We start from the raw sequence: 21101 nt of genomic DNA, 5'->3' as shown, positions 1-21101 counted from the left end.
TCAGCAGGGTATCACTCTAAAAACAATGCCTCGTGAATAGTCCAGGTAGCAAGGATGATACCATATTTATATTGAGCGATTTTCATACTAGGATTCCCATCACATGTACTGAGACATAACGAAAATATCATGTTAGTGTTTATTTACTAAATGGCGAAGACGCTATCTGACTTGAGAGAGGGAACACTAACGGCGACTTCTGCATCAAAATGATGAGTACAGATACTAAACCCGTTTGATTTCAGGTTGTTTCTTCTCCCCTTCACTCCACCCACTTCTTGCGTCGCATTCATCGATGTTGACAACGGCTCCCTACATTTCTTGTTTCCAACGAGCAGCCTCATAGTGAAACAACGCTGGAGGATCCTCCCTTCAGCTTTAACGAGAGAAAAACACAGTGTGATTAATATAATACACCGGCGAGAACCCCAGGCAGTATTGAGAAACCATGCAGTGAGCGGCTTCCAGTTTCATCCGTTGAGCAAATATGGGAGATTATATATTAGCTACAATTAGTGCTTCGTTGCAGAGTTAACAACCCTTAGGGTTCCGCAGCTGATCATGGCAAAGCAGTATGATGTTTTATTCAGACTGCTTCTGCTCGGTGATTCTGGGGTTGGGAAAACGTGTTTGCTGTGCAGATTCACAGATAATGAATTCCACTCTTCGCATATTTCTACAATAGGTAAGTAAGGCTGCACTTTGGTAATGATTAGATGCTGTTAAAGGCTTGATGTATTCTAACGCGTTGTGCATCTTGTTTATGTTGGCTGCCGACAATAGCACGTCTCAAAGCTTTTTTTAAAATTGAATTCTCTCTCGCTCTCTCTCTCTCTCTCTCTCTCTCTCTCTCTCTCTCTCTCATATCTATATATATATATATATATATATATATATATATATATATATATATATATATATATATATATATACATTATCTGTACATACATGTAGTTCAGTATATTGTTTTCTTTAGGTTTTGCTCACGCATCAATTGCGAAGATTCTTGTTTGTTGCGTAGTGTTTGTTGTCTATTGGCTATATGACACTTTTAGTAAGTATGTGTTGTGTTTGTGTTACCTTAATAAATGAAAACCTCTTTAGAAAAATAGACAACCTTTATTGTCTATTTTTCAGTCTTCTCATTACAAATTGTCTTTAAAAAAAAAAAAAAAAAAAAAAAAAAAAAAAGAAGCGCAATGTCATTTTTTTTTAACCTGGATAAATATAAACGTTATTCAAATTAGAATATGCGTAATTTAGGAATACTTCGGTATTTCATAATGGGAGTTCTTTACATATAGCTTATGGTATATTATAGTTTCATCAGTGTCATCGGAATTTGCTACTGTCAATGGGAGACACTAGTGCGTGCATTATTGATAAAATGATGTGTTCTTGTGGTGTGATAGTATGGTTGTATGATATATAAAAACGGACTTGCGGATTGCTGCAGATTTTTTTTTTTTTTTAAGTTCTATATGCTGTCAAATAACCTTTACACGTTCATACAGTAGCCTGTTTAAACAGTTTCGCTTTTCTGTCGAATACATAATATTTCAAGCCAGAGAATCAAACTTATTTAATTTTTACACAGAAATATAATTAATTTGAGTCTGTTTTAAGGAGACGAAAGCGATGAAAAGAAACAAGTTGGTACAGATATTTGTAAACTAATACTTCTTGGACATTTTATTAGGACATGTCTACCCTTTGATTTCTCTGGAGGAATGAATGCTGAAGTTTACTTCAACGACTTTAGTCGTCTCAGCAAGGCTGCAACCTGATGTCAATAGCTTCTTTCAAGAGGCACCCACCCAGCCCGCCAGAATTGTGTACAAATAGCTTGGTAAACTTACACGGTCACCACCAACCCTGAATCTCAATCCTGTGCTGTAGGTCACTGAATCTGATTGCAGCTAGACAATTGCATTGAAACTACTTCATAATCATTGAGCAAACACATGTCCATAGTTGTTAGATATATAAATTATTATATATATATATAATATATATATATATATATATATATATCTATATATATATAATATATATATATATATATAAAGCAAGCAAGCAAGCATCATCCACTTTTACAATACGATTTAGAAGTAGGTGAAATGTTATGTCTAAATCTTCATGTTTTCTAGTTATCCTTAGTAAGGATCGTAGAGTATAAAATGTATTTCTAATACAACTTATATTACATTCTGTCTGGGTTAGGTCATTTCTAGCATCATGTTTTCACCCCCTCCCCCTCCAATAATAATATTATCATGACAATTTCTCGTGCTGCAGTACTTTCTAAAATTAAACACAAAGAGAGAGATACTGAGCTGCATTTGGTTGTGGTGAAATGCTTTTCTCACACAGTTTGTCACATGTTCCAGTTCAGTTGGATGAGGTTCAGAGGAGTGCTAAACAAGGCTTTCAAATCCATGTTCCTTATGTTAAAATGCAGTTTTTTTAGGGTAATTATTAGAAAACTAGGGGCCTTATGTGCTTAGTGAACAAGTAACTTTTGATTTTACAAGCGTTTATCACATGCTGCGCTGGTTATAATTAAATGCTGTATTTTTTCATGGTTATCACAGATTTCACAATTGCTGTTAAATGTACCCACTGCCATGTAATAAAGTATATATAAAAGTATCCAAATACTATGAAAGTATTCATAGAAGTAATTAAACGTCTGTTACAATTAACCGTTGAACATGCTGTTTTATATACACTGCTACAAAAAAAAAAAAAAAAGTTTATTTTACAGACTTTATAAATCGTGACACACCCTGCCGTCTTCTTTGCTGGCCTGTGCAGTTATGCCAATTTGTCTTTGCTTCGGTCTTGAGAAACTTATGTCTTATAAGTAGCTTTTAACATATTTCTTGATTGACACTAATTAGTTTGATTTGCATACTGTATCATTTAACACCCCTTTAGATATGCAATCTACATTGGGCAACACTTTACGTTGTGTCTCTAATTTCTGTGTATTTACATAGTAGTTACTTAGTAAATACAATGTACTTGAAGTGTATATCAGTGTGCTGAGTAAGGTAGTAGCAGAGTAATTTATTATTTTGTGTTAGTGCCATTCAAAATTAAAATAAACAGGGGCTCCCGAGTGGCGCATCCAGTAAAGGCGCTCTGCGTGAGTGCAGGATGCGCCCTATAGCCAGGATGTCACCAGTTCGAGTCTGGGCTATTCCACAGCCAACTGTGGACGGGTGTTCCCAGGAGGCAGCACTCAATTGTCTGAGCGTCGCCAGTGGGGTTTAGATCAGCCAGGGTGTCCTGCGGGCTTTCCTGTTAGCTGCCCAGGAGCTGCGTTGTCCTCCTATGCTGTGGCTGCATGGTGAATCCGCAGTGTGTAAACGGCACACACTTCAAAGGACGGCACACACTTCAAAGGACAGCGTGTGTCCGTCTTCGCCACTCCCGAGTCATTGCAGGGGTGGTAGCAGCGAGCTGAGCCTAAAAATAATTGGGCATTTCAAACTGGGAGAAAAATAACAAAAATAATTGGCAACAACTAAATTTAAATAAATAAATAAAATAAACAATTTTCTGGATTATATGATTAATCATTTTTATTATTTATTATTTTTTTATTTTTTATTTTACATTCAACATGTTTTGAGATGACAATATAAAGAAAATAGTGAGTTGTTATGATCTGCAATAAATACACCAATGTTTACTTTTTGAAGTATTATTGGACTGTTATATACTGTTATTTTAATAGCTTCGGAGTTGGTATGGTGTCAGCGAATCTGGAAACTATGAAAATCTGGTAACCCAAATTACATGGACAGTATGAGAAACTAAAGCTCTGATATAAATTTGGTTAGACACCAAAATCCAACTGGACAAAAATAGTAAAATATAGTGTCTTTTCTCAAATGAATGCCTACAGTTGGAGAACAGTGCAGTGTTGCGTAACTGACTACTGCACTATTTTCAACACATGTGCTAATTAAATTAGTGAAGTGCTCCCCCATTCCCCTGCTTCCTAAAACATGCTATATTAAAAATTGGAAAAATACTTCCATAGCTGCCATCTTTCAATATGCCTTGCAAGATATTGTAAACATCCACTTCAGATATAAACGAACCGAGTGCACGTGAGAACTCCATTGTGAACGCAAACATGGTCCTGAAAAAAATTGAAAAGGGTGGGGGCTCCCGACTGGTGCATCCAGCAAAGGCACTCTGCATGGAGTGCAGGGTGCACCCTGTAGCCTGGAGGTCACTAGCTCAAGTCCAGGCTATTCCATTCTATAACCATGGACAGGAGTTCCCAGGGGGTGGCTCACAATTGGCCAAGCACCACCCAAGGGGGGGAGGGCCTCAGTTGGTGTCCTCAGCTCACCACGCACTAGCAACTCATATAGACTGGCATTTTTTCAAACAACACAAACCAGTTCATCCATTTGAAACAGACCCAGTGTGAATGCAGCCTTACTCTAATCTTAACCCTTTTCTGACACAATTGTGTACTTACATAGATCATGCAAAAAGATGTACACGTCAAGTACATTGTAATTATATATAATAACATTGTTTTCAATTGAGACCCATGTAGCCAATAGAAGTTCAAAACAGATTTACACAATTATTTTGAGCCTGTAATATACAGAACAATGATTATAGAAATATATGGTAACTGTCTGAATAGTGTTTGCTGCCACTGTGCAAGTATAAAAATAGATTTACCACATTCTTGCTGACAGATATGAAAGAAGTCATTAATAATTTCACTGCATAGCCTATTCTGATTTACCACTGAGGACTGCTGGACACTTTGATCTGTCCATAATTGCAATACTTAATCCAGTGTGTGCTGCTGTCTCATTAAACTGTGTTAACAAAGATACTGTAAAGCTTTTATTAGACCTCTTTACAATTCTTGCCAAAGCTTTAAATACATTTGCTTGCTTCTTTTTTAGCAGGAGCCATCTGAGCTTTCATTAATTTCTTTGCACTTTTAAATATTGTTATTAAGAGCCATAGCTCTTATTTCTGTGCTGTTCTTAGTAAATTCATTAGGAATCTTAATACACTTGTAAATTCCTATGAGTTTCGAATACATTAGCTGCTAGTCCTGTGGTGTTCCACTTGAATTCATTTTTTGTTCTTGATTTCAGAACCACAAAAATCATTACCAAATAACAACAAAACAACGACCGTGTTTGTACATTGTGGGAAAGATACGTGTGTTTATTATTTGGGACTGCAACCAGTTTGTTTGTTTCCAGTGCATTACACTTTGTTGTGTATTGCCTGGATTTATTGTTTGGTCACCAGACCAGGATTATAATTAAAAATGGATTACAACTCTCTGTCTGTTAATTCTGTACTTCATCACTCCTGCACCTGTGCACAATCAACCACTTTGCCACAGTTATCGATTATGAAATAACTTGGGCGCACTGTACTAAAATCTGATGCGTTATCATAAAACTCGCAAACGGTCTCAGCTAATCAGGATCTAAGTAGAGTGGTCGTTATCCTACGTGTAGGTGGCGTCTAACAAAAGCAACATACGTTTCAACCAGCCCAAGCGAATCATTTCAAAATATAACCCAGAAGTACATTTAAAAAATGTCTTTATACAGAAAACTGTTTTTTTTTTTTTTTCGGTTGATAACAGCATTAATATCTTTCACAGCAGTATTTGCCAGTACATTACTGACCTTGTCTTTCATTAACTGCCCTTACCGTCAGCTTGGGATGCCTAACTGTCGCCACTGTCAATTATCTGTCAGGTAATGATGGCAGACATTGATGCCTCAATACATAAACAGCGTTGAAACCGAATGACTGCGGCAGCTACATTTATTTCTCATTTTATCCCACTCAGACCCCTTACTCACTAACTTGGTATCATTGAATAAAAATATGCATTTTTAACGCTCAAGCCTAATGCAGTGATACCCAGAAATCTTATTTGTTTTTAGGGTTGTAAAAAGATTGTAGGTGGGACTTGTAACATCTAGTTTTTCCTACTCAAAACAACTTCCTCACTAAATTTGTTAATATCGTTTGTGTCTGTATAGTTTCTGTATGTAGAGCAATATGGTTCTGGTGGCCTTTTTCTTGCTCAGCATCAACACAGCGGGTTTATTATTAAGCTGTATTGCTCGGCCCTCCTGGGTTTTCAATATGCATCCTTCCAGCTTTTTATAGATACCTCAGATGTAATCCAGCCATGCTTGTCTGTAGTGAAGCCGATTCAAGAGAAATTTAATGATTCACGCCTCAGCTATTGAGATAGTATGCAGAGCTGCCCTGTACAGAAGGAAACAAATAGGAAATAAAACCACAGGGGCTGGGGGACGAGAATGGGGGGCACACAGGGAAGGAGCGAAGAAAAGGTCAAAGGAAGCAGTAAAGAAGACACACACACATTAACATGTTTTTAAAGGTGCAGTGTCATGTTGTAAGGGAATGCATTTTTATAGCGTCTTTTATGTAGTACAGCGTCTCAGGGTGCTAACAATTACGAGCGTTGGTTTCCGTTTTAATTTCCTAAATGTTTACACTAGTAGTAACTATGTTTAAATGTTTAAACTGTAACATGTTGTGAATGTGTATCCAATCAGCCTTGATGAGAAACCCTCAATTAGAGTGCTGCTATCGTTTCATGATGCACTGCAACGGGAGTGTCCAGTCACGGTCCTGGAGGGTGACTCCACTCCAGGTTTAACAGGTAACATATTACATAATTAACTACTTCAGCATCTTGATGGAGGATTAATTGGGTTCAGTGAAACGATTCAGAACAGGGTTGGTACAAAGACCAGGAGTGGAAGGGCCAACTTTGGCCACCCCTGCACTTCAACATTATTATGGATGACACAACATGTGCACAATGTGTAAGTGGAAAAGACTTTGAGTAAATATTGAATAAAAACCCACTGTACACAAACTACTGCATACCTGTAAAACCTACAGCTGCCTCTGTATTTGACATGCATATCTTTGACAATGGGTAAACATTTAGGAAGAATTCTAAACTTTTAAAACTTGTAAAACATTTAAATTCATAGCACCCTTAACTACAAAATAACAACATTTTAAAAGTAGCATAAAAAAAACAAAAAACAAAAAACATTTAACTTAAGATAGACTAAACTAGAACTAACTTAAACTAGAGCATTGAAACTACAGTAGGGTGACGTAGTGTGAAACACTAACCAACTGATCTCCAGGTTTGAGATTTTTCATGTGAGATGGACATGTGTGTGCTTAACAGACAGCTTCGTTAAGCTCCTCAGCTCACCTCATGGGCTCGGTTAAGTACTTGTGCGCTACTCCCTCAATAACTAGCAGCTTTCAGGGGAGTGACAGCACACAGAAATACTGTCTCCCATGTAACCCAACACCATGTTCATTTACATGGTCACTGCTGTTGCTGGAGGTTATTTCGAACACGGCATGTACTACACTGACCTCAGCAAGGGTCTGCTTGTAAGGAGAACGCTATACATTAGGTGGGGCTCCTCAGTCAGGATACCTGTGAGACGATAATGTTTGGGAACCTCAATTTGAAGCTATTCATGCAAGTACACTGTATAAGGCTTGGGTAGCTGTGTCTGCCTGCTGTACCAGAATACCTACAAAAGTGATTTTTTTGAATAAAACAAATAATGTGCTATGTTTCCAATTTATAGTCCAGCCCCCAGCGCCCAGCTTGTATTTTCTTTTCATTTTTGCAGTACTATCATAGTCTTTGCTTGTATTTTCTTCTCTTTTAGCAGCATTATAACAGTCTTTGCTAGTATTTTCGTACCTCTTTTAGCAGTATTATCAGTGCTTTATTTTCTTACCTCTTTTAGCAGTATTATCAGTCTTTGCTTGTATTTTCTTACCTCTTTTTAGTAGTATTATCAGTCTTTGCTTGTATTTTCTTACCTGTTTTTAGCAGTACTATCACAGTTTTTGCTTGTATTTTAAGATGTGAATCTTGCCAATAAATGAGTAATTTCTTATGGAAGTTGTTTTACTGTTGATGGAACTGCTATTTATAATCATAGCTTTATAGCATGCGTTATTAAGAGTATCAGATTCCGGGTGTTTAAGGAGTGTTGATATTAACATTATTTAGCTGCTTTATTGAAAGCATCACATTTTGTGTATCTGGCTGTCTGTACGTCAGCCAGATGGTGTCAACTATTAAAATATATTCACTTTTAATGAATCCCAGTGCATTACTGTGAAGAAAACCTTGAAGAGCCATTTAGGTGATAGCTTTCCCAGCAATGTGATAGTAACTGGATGCTATTATTCTGCATTCTGAGGTTGCTGTTTAACAGCACAAACTAAAACGGCAAAACTGATTAATGTTCTTATTAAAAAACAGCAATGCTGACAGCAGTATAAGAAGCGTTTTCTTTCAAAACAAGAGTATGTAATAACAAAGTATGAAACACCCTTGAGCATGACCTGTCTGGGTGATTACTTGAATGCCATTGCCTTATAATACTACTTACCTGTGAATATGAAAATTAGCATGTACAGTTCAATTTTATTGGACTGAAGCCCAGCATTGATGATAATTGTGTCTGAGCCATTTCAGCTGCATTATGATAGATTGTATATCATTTGATTCGAACGCTACGTCTAAACCAGCTATAATGCAGGGGAAGGAGTGCTGCCACCACCTGCCTTGGGCAGCCCATTGGTCTCAAAAGTGTTTGATGTCAATGTGGTCTTCTATGGTATCGCTTGTTACGGAGGGTGATGTGTGTCAGAGGAGGCCACATAAACTGTTACCTGTTTGTTTGACTGTAGCCTGGAGGTATGTTTGCTCATTTTGTCAATATAGTATAAAAGAAAGTAGGGAATAAGAGTAAAATTCAACCCCATTGTTTTCATGTGCATTCATTTCACAAATTGTATTGCATCACCATGCTACCCTGGACTGTATAACATGTTGGCACCCACTTCCGTTACTGAATCATAAGCTTTGGGCCTTGCAGCATACTTGTAAGGGACATTCACACGAATGGGAATTTTCAGTACATGCAAAAACTAGACATCCTGTTTGATTTGTATTGATGTCGGGCTTGTATTAAAAATGCTTCTATAGTTGTTGCTGTCTCTTGCACATTTTCTCAATTGTATTAAAGAAAGCCAAGCAATTTTTGTATGGCTTCTGATAAATTCATGATATCGCCTTTTGTAAAAGACAGCAAGCTTTTGTTGATTTTCTTTTCAATGTTTTAACAGAAAATCCCTTTGTTAATACAGTAGATTAAAATGGAACTCCCTGAACAACTCGTGCTTTTGTGTTCATTTGTAATCCTGGATAGGTGTCCATGGAAACCGTTGGAGGCAAATGCTAAAGTACTTGAGCAGACATGTTGTTAAAATGAAGCGTATTCTTTCTGTTTTAGGGGTTGACTTTAAAATGAAGACGGTAGAAGTAGATGGAATCAAAGTAAGAATACAGATATGGTAAGTACAAAATGGTTTGAGAACTAAAATTGCTTGTTTTTGTTTTAATAGGAAAAAGTCTCTCCAGGATAAACCCTTAAGTTGTAGCTGTTCATTTCCAAGAGGTGTTCCTAGAAACATCAAACTAAACTATCTGTTGCAACAGTTGTCACACATCACCTACTTTATAGAAGACACAAACATTGCAGGACATCAATGACAACAGTGGTCAATAGCAACTTGCAGAGAATCTTAAAGCAGTTGTAGCTAGTAAAATTATTCCATAAATCTTGCCGGTCGTGCACTTCCATTTCATTCATTATAACAAACATATTTTTCAAACATAATATTTCTGGGTTAAAGAAACGTCTTGTTTTGGAAGCCCTGCTTTCAGGTAGTCCTGCACTTCCTCACCATGTCACCTTGTTAAATTGCCCCCATCCCTTCAAGAACTTCTTCATTGTTCTTAGCCAACCAGCTGCTTCCCCTGTACAGCCAGTAACATGCCACTAGTCGAAACATTTGTCATTGAGTTTATTACATTTCTTAAAAGGTACAGCTGTCAGCATCATGTTTAAACCCTCAGTACGTCATGTGACCATTAACTTGTCCACCTTCAACACTCTGCTTCATATGAGTCTGGAAAAATGTCGGTAAGAAATATACCACATTGAATAAGTGTGCTTCTAACATTCACTAGGGACAGTGTTGCACACTGTCGTTTACCTGATGCCCTGAGTTTAAACATGATTCTAAAAGCTCTATTGAGGCCAAATGGGTGCTATAAAGTTATAGGATGCGATGACACAAACAGATCCAAAGTGACCGTACCATACCCGTTCCAAGTTGCTCTTTAAAGCTAAGAGGGCTCATTTAGTTTTTTTAGGATGTTTACTGGGTGATGCTACAATATATTATTGATGGCACAAATTCAACCCTATTGCACTCAATATTTAAGATTGCCTTTTGCACAAGATAACAAGACTTTTGAACAGTTACATTCTCTGTTCTCAAATCTGGAGTATTGTAGAACAAATAAAACAAAATCCATCAAACCTGTACAGATGCCTTAGTGAAAGGTTTTTAGCAGGTGTAACTACCGAACCAGAAAAACAGGTTCAGCAGAACGATGGCATGTCGTTGCAGTTAGAGACTCTTAATTGGGTGGGTTTGCGAACTGCAAGTTTGACATAAATACAAATATTCCCTTCCATCTAGTGTCTTTTGTATAACAAGATAATTAATTTCTGTCTGGCTCTAAAGCACAGGCTTTAAGTAATACTCTACGTCTATCATAACGGTTATGTTTCTAAAAATGTAATGTTTGTAAAACACAAATGCACACACATATGAATTCACAAACAGTGAATTCGTGATCTTGGTATGATTAAGTCATATTTGGCCCACAAAGAATATACAGTTTCTGGCTGCTTTATAATTGGAATCACTTAAACTAGAGATGCAGTTCACTTTGATCCTGTCATGCCTGCAGCACTGTAAAGCCGTGAGAGCAGCACAGTTACAAACAGTCTACCAGAAATAGGGAAAGGCAAAATCGAACAGCATTCGAAAGAGGTATGATAGTGGAGCAGGTGCCACTGAAGCAAGGACAAGTCATGTTGGTTAGGCTGCTGCAAGAGTCGTCAGAGTGTATCAGCAATAGAAAAACAGTGGTCACTGTGAGAGACAGCTGTGATAGCAAGCAGTAAAGGATAGAGGGGCAAAAGACAGCTATAGGTGTAGCTATAGCTATAGACACCTTCCAGCACCTTGTGGAGACTATGCCTATGATACGTTTTTAAACATAGAGTCAACTCTCATTAATACGAATTTCAAGAGACCAGAAAAAAAGGTCATCAGTAATTCTTATGCTCTGGAATCTAAGAGAAATGTGTAGTGTCAGTTTTTATTGAATTTACAGTAACACTGAAATCAAATTTTAATTACAGTACAATGACAAGTATTATATATTTAAAAGTACAGTGCATTTTATTGAATGTAAGGTTGCAAATGAACTGCGCTTGAAATCTGCATGTCCCATTCTGATCACAGGCATTTTTAAACCTCCAAAACAAGGGTAGTGAGAATCCACAGTTTAGCTGTTCATAGGACAGTATTGTTCTATCCCGTTTTTTTTTTTAGAACGGTTGAGGAAGTGTACATGGGAATGTTGAAATCTTTCTTTTTCTTGTAAGGTGGTCCACTTTTGTCTACATGGATAACAATTGCTATCCTTTTTTGCTCTGGTCACTGATTTCAATGCTTCATGGAAATTTGGAGACTTGAAATGCATCGTAGGATCAGTAGTCCCAAAACAGCACTAAAATACTGACAGAGGTACTAATCTGGATGCAGGTTAATACAGTCCCCAATATCCTTTACACTCAGCTGTTTGAACTAGGGCAATTTCTTGTATTCACATTTTTCTTCCTTGGGGTCTCCAACAAATTTCGCACAAATAGGAAATTTGTGTAAAGTGAATTTGTATTGTAAGACGTGTTTTACAGTAAGCGACTGCTAAGTTTGGCTGGGACCATGTAGAAAATGTGTTGTCAGAAAATGTGTTTTATCCAAGTTTGTTTAAACGACAGTTGGCTGTATGTAGATTACACTTTAATTTCTTATTTGTATCCTTAGTGTGGGAGTATGTGATCGTTACAGAATTACTAATGAACACAAAAAAGCCGAAGCAGCAAACCTGGTGCCTCAAACAGCTGAGTGAGTTAGCTGGGTTTGTGGGACAGTAACTGGAGCCTAGCCAGGGCATTGCGGCCGGCTCTGTGATCACTGAGTACTGTTTTAAACCTTGAACATCAACAGTCAAGAGATGTAAAAGCTGAACCAGCGGTTTTCTAGAGTAAAGAAGGCAGTGTGATGCACTGCCGTTACGAATTCTGTCACCTTAAGGTGAGAAGAGATGAGGTTAAAAGCTCTAAAACCAGCAATGCAGATAAGCCAGCTCTTCTGCATTGTGGTTAAAATGCTCCGCCCTGTTACACCAGTTATCACAGCGTTGGCGTGACCCACAGATATTGTGAGTTTACTTGTAGTTAGAGGCTAATGTGTTAAATGTCTACTTCAGCTTTACCAAATCTGTATCAAGTTGAGGTTTCTTTACAAACTATAGTACATAGAAGAAGACAATGTACTGCATTTTGAAATGCAATGAAAACAAGATCAAGAAAAGAGACTTTTGTTCTTTCTGAATTTCAGATTTCCCCATGTCTAGATCTCGTTTTGCTAAGGCATTCCATGTAAATCAACGTTTTACTACTGTATGTATATACAGTACCATACCTTTACAAAATTTTCAGTAACTATAGTTTAGCATTTACCATGCGTTAACAGTTTACTATTCATTTTCCTTGGTTTACTATGCATTTCCCATAGATTACGTCACTTTTTACTATGCTTTTCCACGCTATACCATACTTCCCAGTGCTTCATCGTCCTTTACTTTTCTATACTTGGCTATGGTTTTAACCTGATCTACTCCAGTATCCCTCATCAGGGTGCTTGATGAAATGATGCCTTTACAATATCAGTGGTAACATGAGTATTAAAGTGGGATGTTGACTGTGCTTCTTTCTCATTCTCACCTCTTTCAGGGACACTGCGGGGCAGGAGCGTTACCAGACCATCACCAAACAGTATTATAGACGAGCCCAGGTAGGACACATGTACAAACAACCTCCCCATCCAGTCATTCTGCATTGGTTGCAAATGACTGATATATGGGGTAACACTGCACCTGTGGGACTGACTGCTCATTTCAGTCAGCAGCAAATGTCTTCCGGAGACGTTCTGCATTTTGTTCTAATACTTTATTTAATACATTTGGTTGCTTATTACCAATGTATTGCTTTTGTATACCACTCCGTGTGGCTGAATTTCCATAATTCAGTGTTTTCTCTTATAAACATTTACCACGGCATGTGTGCAGTTTTACCATGCATTTACTGTATCATAGTTTACCTTGGTTTGTCATATTTTAAAATATGCTTTACAATGCGTGCTTGTGCTTTATGAAGTATTCATATATGAGAACACTTAACAGAGGAATTTCAAGCACTTTTAGAACACCAGGTCTGAAGATTACACTTCTCTGCATTCAGCTCACCTGTAGGAAGGGACAAGCTTTATACTGCCTACTCTGTACTGCCTTATAAAAAATACAAATAACCATTACCCTTCAAATGAGTTCAGGTCCCTACAGCATGTTCTTATTGATGTATTATTTAACATTCGCCCAAGGGCTTGTATGTTATTTTCATCTCTCACAGTTTTAAGTCAAAGCTTAAAACGGTTTTCCTTAGCTACTATGAAATAATCTTCAGGCCAAATAATTGTCTTCATTATAAACTCCCTTATTGCTTATGCAACCTTAGCTTCTTAAGCTGAAATCCTTTTAAACAGGGAATTGCACTAAAACTAAATCACTATTTTGAAAAGTTGATACTGTAGAGATTAACTGATATACAAACACTTGCTTTCAAGACCTCAATGATCCCTTTGTCAGGTAAGTGGAAATTTAAAGAAACCGATTTTTGTCAGATTTTTGGAATAACAGTGACAATTCTTCTGATATAGATATAAATATCTGTTGTCAGGTTAATAATTACATTTTTGGGGTAATATTTAACCCTATTTTTTATCCACTTTTGAAACTCCTTTTTGAGCCCCATTCTGTTTGTTTGTCAGGGAATCTTTTTAGTCTATGACATCACAAGCGAACGGTCCTTTCAACACATCATGAAGTGGGCTAGTGATGTAGACGAGGTAAGCTTTTCCATTTGTGTCTTAAGTCAGCAGATTCGGCGCGGGTGTGTCTTCCTTCTAATGGGCTTCAAATGCACTGTTTATAAAAAAGCTTGCAAAAAGCCTTTCTTTTTTAATTGTTTTGTAAATTGTTAGCTTCTCGTAGGATCAATTTTACATAAACCACATGGAGGGATGCCTCATGTTTCCTGTGCTTTAATGTAATTATTTGAATTGTAATTTAAGATAACACCTGCAACCATAGGTCACATTTTTACACCAGTGACAGTATACTCTATATATCTATACACACTCTAGTTACAGCTATCACATGACAGGTCCTGGATTTTGTCAATTATGGGTGAGATGGCTCACTGTGAAAAAGCACTGCTGTTTAGAGTGCAGTGTGAGTAATGCAAGCGTGGTTCAGATCCAGTTTGTGCCGAGTTGCTGATGGGGGCGCTGAAGTGACATTTGCACTCCTCCTGAGATAAGATCACCTGACTGCGCTTCAGTGACCCCTACTGGTCACGCCAGACAGATATCCCCCCACCTCCAGGCTCCAGGCTGTAGTTGACAGCAGGAACAGAGGTCGTCTGTTGATTTTCAGTCTTCCTGATTGGAGGTTCAGTGGTGATGTGATAGGTTGGGTATTCCAGGAATGTGTAGCTAAAGAGGTAGGTGAAATAGGTAGTCAGCCTCTTAGGTGGAAGCTGTTATGTGCTTAATATGACTTTTAATATTAATATAAAGAAATTGAAAATATGCAGCTGGGAATGTACCCTATTATGAGGGGCAAAGGGAAGCTTTTGGAACAGTGTAAAAAAAGAAAGGAACAATTGAATTATTAAAAATGCCTTGAATAGGGCTCTAAATATTTGAAATCCGTTTGAATTCTTGATGAATTGGCTCTTGCTCTTTCTTCTGTAGTACGCCCCTGAAAAGGTTCAGAAGATCCTGATCGCGAACAAAGCAGATGAGCAACGGGAAAGGCAGGTGACCATCGAGCAGGGTGTCAAGGTGAGGAGTTCTTCTGAGCTACAGATAGCTTTTTATCTGCACTAGGAAAAGATCACAGTTTTGGATAAGCACCAATTCATAATGCCTTCACTGACCTCCAGGATTCCCTATAGTGATAACCAACAGTTCAAGGTTTAACACCAGCTGCCTCATCAGGGCACCTCCTCCAAGAGGCCAAGGGGCAAGCCAAAATTCTTTAGATTCATAAAGCAGTGGACAAGATTCATGTGGATTTGAAGTGGATTGAAAAAGGATTTGTTTGTCATTTAAAGTGCATGCCAGAAAAATGACTATGCAAACAAATGTGTTTTTAATACAAAGTGATTCCTCAGATTGGCATACCATACACAAGAGTACAATATTCTATTTTGATTCTAAAAGGAATCAGGGTATTACAAAGGACAAAGGCTGCTAAATGACTGTATTGCAAAGGTAAAAAAATAGGCTTGAAACACCAGACAAAGGTGTACAAACCACTACACAACACACAGCTGGATATACCTATACCCCTATACTGGTAGGGAAGTCAGAATAACTAATTTTATTCATGTAACTTGATGGAGGAAGACCAATGGATGCAGAGTTTCAGTGCTATTGGAACAGCTCTACTATGGTCAGCAAACAATCTGTAAACTCTGTACTCTGTAATAAAGTGTAATGTAAAGTACTTTTAATCTATGGTAAAGCACATTTACAAATATGGTAAGTTATGGTAAATGCATAGCATGACCATGGAAAAAGCACTGAAATTCAGTGTGTGTGCATTGCTTAGAAGGAGGAATAGGCCTGTTTGCACATGAGCAACAATTCTAAAACCACAATGCACTTCTGTAATACAGTGAACAGATGTGTAGTTGTATAACTGTATACCCAGCAGTATGTGTTTGCAGAGAGGTGAGGTGAAGCTCTCACAGCCCCTAGGTACCTCACTGCCTCCTGGGCTGTAACCAGCACCATTGCCCCTCACAAGAACTACATTCACTGAAAGCACCAACATATTAAGCAAAATCCTAATTGATCAGCTAGCGAGATTAAAGAGAAGTAGAAGACACCATTGTATCTATTAGATCCTAATTAGCAAACGCATCACTTTTATCCTCAGAGACATGTTTAAGACTTTGATCTAGAACTAGATATGGGTTTGACTCGAGCTGCTTCTGAAGATCACAGACGCGGTATTTGGCAAATGGATTTCATGTAAAGGGTACTCCGATGTAGGTCCATGAGTTTCTAGATTAAAGAAGCACTGATTAAGCAAGGTTATGAAATCCATTTTCATGCTTATTGTGAGCACTAGCAATATTATCTCTGGCCCCCCTTTTCTTTTATTCTTTGCTTTTTTTTAATACTTTGTAAATTGGTGATGTCTCAGAAACAATGCTATAGTTTAGAAGTGTCTGCAGCTTTTTGGAACTCATGCAATCACGTCATGTTTTAGTGATTTAAACTCACTGCAGAGGTCTAGCTGACCATGTGACCTACAGAAACGGTACCAGGATGCAGCAGTATTTTTTCTTTCTGTAGCGTTGTGTTTGAAATATTTGCAGATCCTGAATTGATGAAAAAACAAGCCAAGAACCAAAAGATTGTGAGCACAATAAAAGGGGAACCAGCAATACTGTTAATAAATCTACCGGTAAATCATCTTAAAGTAATTGTAGCTAAAGAATTCATTTAATAAATGTTACCTTTTTTTCTCCTTCATTAGCTAAATAGGTCTTAACAAGTGCAGGTTGGAAAGAACCCCATGTTACAGGACTGATGTATTTTCATTTTAAAACGTGGTATCTGTACTGCTTTAGGATAAAGGAAGTTCTCAGCTTCCATGCCTTATTGTCTAGTTGTTTGTTTGTACTTCCTGGGTCATTTCACCTCAGCAGTGTCTTTTAGGTCAAAGCCTGTTACTGGCTGAAAGCATGTCAGTCAATACGGGAAGCAGCTGACTGATTATTGACAGGACAAACGCCAGTAAGGGTGGGGACAAGACGCAGGAAGTACATGACAGTCAAAAAGCAAGGCTTGCAACCAGATTTTTCCTTAACCTAGTGTACGACCAGATATTGCATTTTAAAATGAAATGACATTTGCTAAAACAACTGTTTAAAATTTTAAAGGGCAACACATCTAGTAGCTTCAGATTTAAATGTCTTAGTTTTCAAATATTTTCCCATCCAGCACTAAAAGTGTATTGCATGACATGTTAGACAGTTTTAAAGGAACTATGTCCAAGGCTTTCAAGTCAATTATTTGACCTTCTATTGGCATTTATTTCAGAGATAATTTACAGTCATTTATACATTCAGCTAAATTTATACATTACTCAGTGATGACAGCCACCTCATTTATTCTCAACACTTCAGTCTTTAGCACTCAGATATATGGTGCTGAGTTTATTATTTTTCCTTAAGTTGTGTATCAACACCTTTAACAACATTGCAATAAAATTTTTTAAGTGTTTGCAATGGGCGGAGCCTTGCAGAATAATACCACAGTGGTAACATCACATATACAGTATACCCCATGAACATTACTGGAGTTATTCCACAATTAGGATGGCTGAATTAATTGTTTCCAGCCTACCTCAAGTGAAATAACCACAGCAATCTGATCAATGCTAATGGCTCTGCTAGGGGTTTGTCATGGTAATATGCTGCTGTTATAAAGAAATAGCCAGATGCCTTCTTTTAATTATTATTTTTATATGTTTCTGTCTGAGACTATCACTTGTACTAGAGATTACTTGCTTAGAGGCCGCTCTTCAAGTTCTATTAATTCTTATCTACAAACTGCAGCCCAGTCCCAGTGTGGATCCTCCTCTTATGAATATTCCTTTTGGTTCTCTTTGCTAATCCTACCTTTATTACAAAGTGGCTGCACACCAATAGCTTTGATTGCTCACTAACTATTTTTGCTTCGTGTCTGTTACAGCTGGCAAACGAATATGGGATGGACTTCTTTGAGACAAGTGCCTGTACCAATTACAATATTAAGGAGGTAAGAAAAGCATGTTAAATGGCAGATAAATGTCCCTCACAGCTCTTTTAAGCCTGACATTCAGTTCTGAGCCACTCAAGCAGACACACAGAGGATACGCCATGAACCAGACAGAGACAGAGACTGCGACCTTGACCTTTCTTCCCTGAACACCCCCCTGCCTGCTATTCAGTCCTAGGCCTAAAACTAAAATTACTACCTCACAAATGAGAATGCTTCTCTTGTAACAAATGTGGTGGTTGTTTTGTGTATTTGACTTGCTGTTTTGTAATACAAATCCAGGCCTCCATTAGAGGAAAGCTAGTAAATTAACCTGTGGTGCTGCCTAACCCCCTTTTCAGTTGAAAAAACAAACTGAAATATTATAATTTTTAGAATGTTTCAAGTTTTGCAGCTTTCTTAAGCCCTTCTCACATTACATATGTTGTCACACGCAAATGTGACGATAATTATCTCCTCGCCCAACAAAATAAACAAATACGTCTTAAACCTTCCTAAAGGAGCACGCAAAACATAGCACTCTGAGTCCTTCCAGCATTAGACTCTCTCCAAAAAAGAACCGACTGTGTGAGGGAGTCTCATTCAAGTAGGCCCTGACTCCACCCCCCAGTTACCATTTGACCTGAACATTCAGTTTGACTTTGTTTATATTATATTTATAGCCATAAATAAACACAATCACAATTGCTAACCTCTTTTGTGTTTCCCACAGTCATTCACTCGACTGACAGAACTAGTTCTACAGGCCCACAAGAAGGAGCTGGATGTGTTACGAGTGTCGATCAATGATGAACTGAGCATAGCAGACTTGGAGGATGAGGAGGGCAAAGGGGATGGAAGCGGCAACTCTCAGAAAGCCTGCTGGTGTTAGGAAACAGACTGGGAGCACTGGGGTACCTCTGCCACTGCAGCTGCTTTCCAGCTCAATCTCACACAAGCTAAATCAAAAATTTGATTAGCAATGTTTTTCTGTGTTTTTTGGGGTTTTTTTGTCCAGAGAATTAGGTGGGTTTTTTTAAACTGTATGTTCATGCGCTGTCTATTTTCTTGTAGTTATTTTGGTGTAATTTCTTTTCAAATCAGTTAACGACTTTAGCACACTTACAACTACTACTGCCATTTTAACCTATGTTTGTTTTTTCCTATAATGAAATGTATACACACATTGTTCATAAAACAGAAGAACAGTAATCCCTCAGCAGAGTGCTCTCGGATTAACCGTGTTCTCAGCTATAACACACAATCTCTTTGCAGTTACTTTCGGTGTAAGTGTGTTCCACGTTATTATCAGTGTTTTGGGAAATGGAGACTATGATTGAAAATACATTCTTCAGTCTTGATGTATTTTCACAAATATTGCAGTGTTTTTCATAACTGGTTGTCATAAGTATTATTCATATATATATATATAATATATATATATATATATATATATATATATATATATATATATATATATATATTTACTTTACATTACAGATGGAAGCAGAACGACCAGTAAATCTTCTACACTCCTACCTAGATCACTTCCTTAACCAATTAGTGTTTTTCTGCTTATTTCTGACACTTCTTTCTGTGTTATACCAGCAGCGTCATCTGCCTTCACCACAGGTTTGTCCTAGACATTCTATCCTTGTGTGAAATGAAATGTCATGTTCATTGTGTAGTTTGTCTCTTGTCTCTTGCAATTAAAAGACACATCATGAAAAATGTTAAATGAGCAATTTATAGAATGGGTACTGGTTATTCTGTATTAAAAAAAACAAAAAAAACTTTATATTGTATATCTGTGTCGTTACTGCTCATTTGAGAACAGAAAACCTCACAACGAGCTTAAATTACAAATACTTGTTGATTTGTTTCTCTCAGTCTTTGTGAAAATGTAAAACTGAACCTGACATGATTGTATACCTTTATTTTACCTGCAGCTATTTACAAATAAACATATTTAAAGCAAATTATTGAAGATTAAAAAGTTAATTAATCACTCCCAGCGAATTAGAGTCACAAAGATTCTGGTACTAAAGCCAAAAAAATTAATATGACACAGACTTTGTGAAGAGTCTAGTATCCAAGTTTACTGCCATTAGTGTAAATAGAATAATAAACTCTTGGACCGTCTGAAGCACATTCTAGCTCTCTCGCTCTTCTCTCTCTTTCTCTCTCTCTGCCCCACAGTGTTCTCCTCTACAGTGAGCTATGGCCAAAAGTTTTGCATCATCCTATAGAATGAACTAATTTTGCTTCATAAAGTTGAATGAAAACAGCTGAATAATGTTTTCGTTAACATATTGACTTGCAAAATGAAAAACTGACACACATTTTAAAATGTGATATTTTCAAAATGTAACATTCTGTGCTGGTACTATGGCTTCTGACAGACTGCAATATCAGTTTGTAGTTTCTTTGGGGAGTGGGTAAAAGCCGGATGGAGGGAAAAGTCCCCAGACTAGACAGTAAAACTACTCGGATTGTCTTCAATCATACATCAAATTATTACTCCCTCCCCATGCATTACATACCAACAGGAATGATCATTATGGTTTCCCTAAATAAACAGACAAAAACAATAATGATCACCTGTGGTGCTGAAGACATCTCCCAGTTCCAGTAATGCAAGATAAGAAGGCTTTACAATCTCTGCACCCGTCATATGCAATTAAAGTAATCGTTGTTATAATAATAATAAAGCAGACAGAATGGCAGTCCAGTGTCAGCTACCCTCCTGACCGACAGTTAATTCAGACATTTCTGTGACGTCACCCTTCTTTTGATTGATTAATCCTACGAATCTTCTAACTGAAAGTGACTGCGGGGCTTTGAAGAGACGGGGTAGTATTGGTAATTCACTCACTAATCCACCGTGTGCTACGAATCCACAGAAAAGT

General features: G+C 37.5%; 1 protein-coding gene across 2 annotated transcripts; it reads left to right on the top strand.

The window, feature by feature from the left end:
* Positions 1-303: 303 nt before the first annotated feature.
* Positions 304-19601, top strand: LOC121324985 (ras-related protein Rab-15-like). Of its 2 annotated transcripts, XM_041267247.1 has the most exons (7): positions 306-685; positions 9402-9462; positions 13050-13110; positions 14143-14220; positions 15130-15219; positions 18148-18213; positions 18926-19600. In XM_041267247.1, the coding sequence occupies exons 1-7, from the start codon at positions 562-564 to the stop codon at positions 19082-19084; spliced, it is 639 nt and encodes a 212-aa protein (XP_041123181.1). In that variant the 5' UTR covers positions 306-561; the 3' UTR covers positions 19085-19600. The 2 variants fall into 2 exon arrangements, with proteins under 2 accessions (XP_041123182.1, XP_041123181.1); XM_041267248.1 differs by lacking the exon at positions 14143-14220 and having other exon boundaries at positions 304-685; positions 18926-19601.
* The last annotated feature ends 1500 nt before the right edge of the window (positions 19602-21101 follow it).

The sequence above is a fragment of the Polyodon spathula genome, chromosome 12, assembly GCF_017654505.1.
Source record: "Polyodon spathula isolate WHYD16114869_AA chromosome 12, ASM1765450v1, whole genome shotgun sequence".
NCBI classification, from domain to species: Eukaryota; Metazoa; Chordata; class Actinopteri; order Acipenseriformes; family Polyodontidae; genus Polyodon; species Polyodon spathula.
Note: the sequence above shows the minus strand (reverse complement) of the source record. Positions and strands in the feature narration are given on the sequence as shown.

Bases quoted from the DNA above. Each gene is read 5' to 3' on its own strand.
- LOC121324985 (XM_041267247.1), top strand. From the start codon at position 562: ATGGCAAAGCAGTATGATGTTTTATTCAGACTGCTTCTGCTCGGTGAT. The intron at 15,220-18,147 runs GTGAGGAGTTCT...TGTCTGTTACAG, and splicing joins CCATCGAGCAGGGTGTCAAG to CTGGCAAACGAATATGGGAT. The intron at 18,214-18,925 runs GTAAGAAAAGCA...TGTTTCCCACAG, and splicing joins CCAATTACAATATTAAGGAG to TCATTCACTCGACTGACAGA.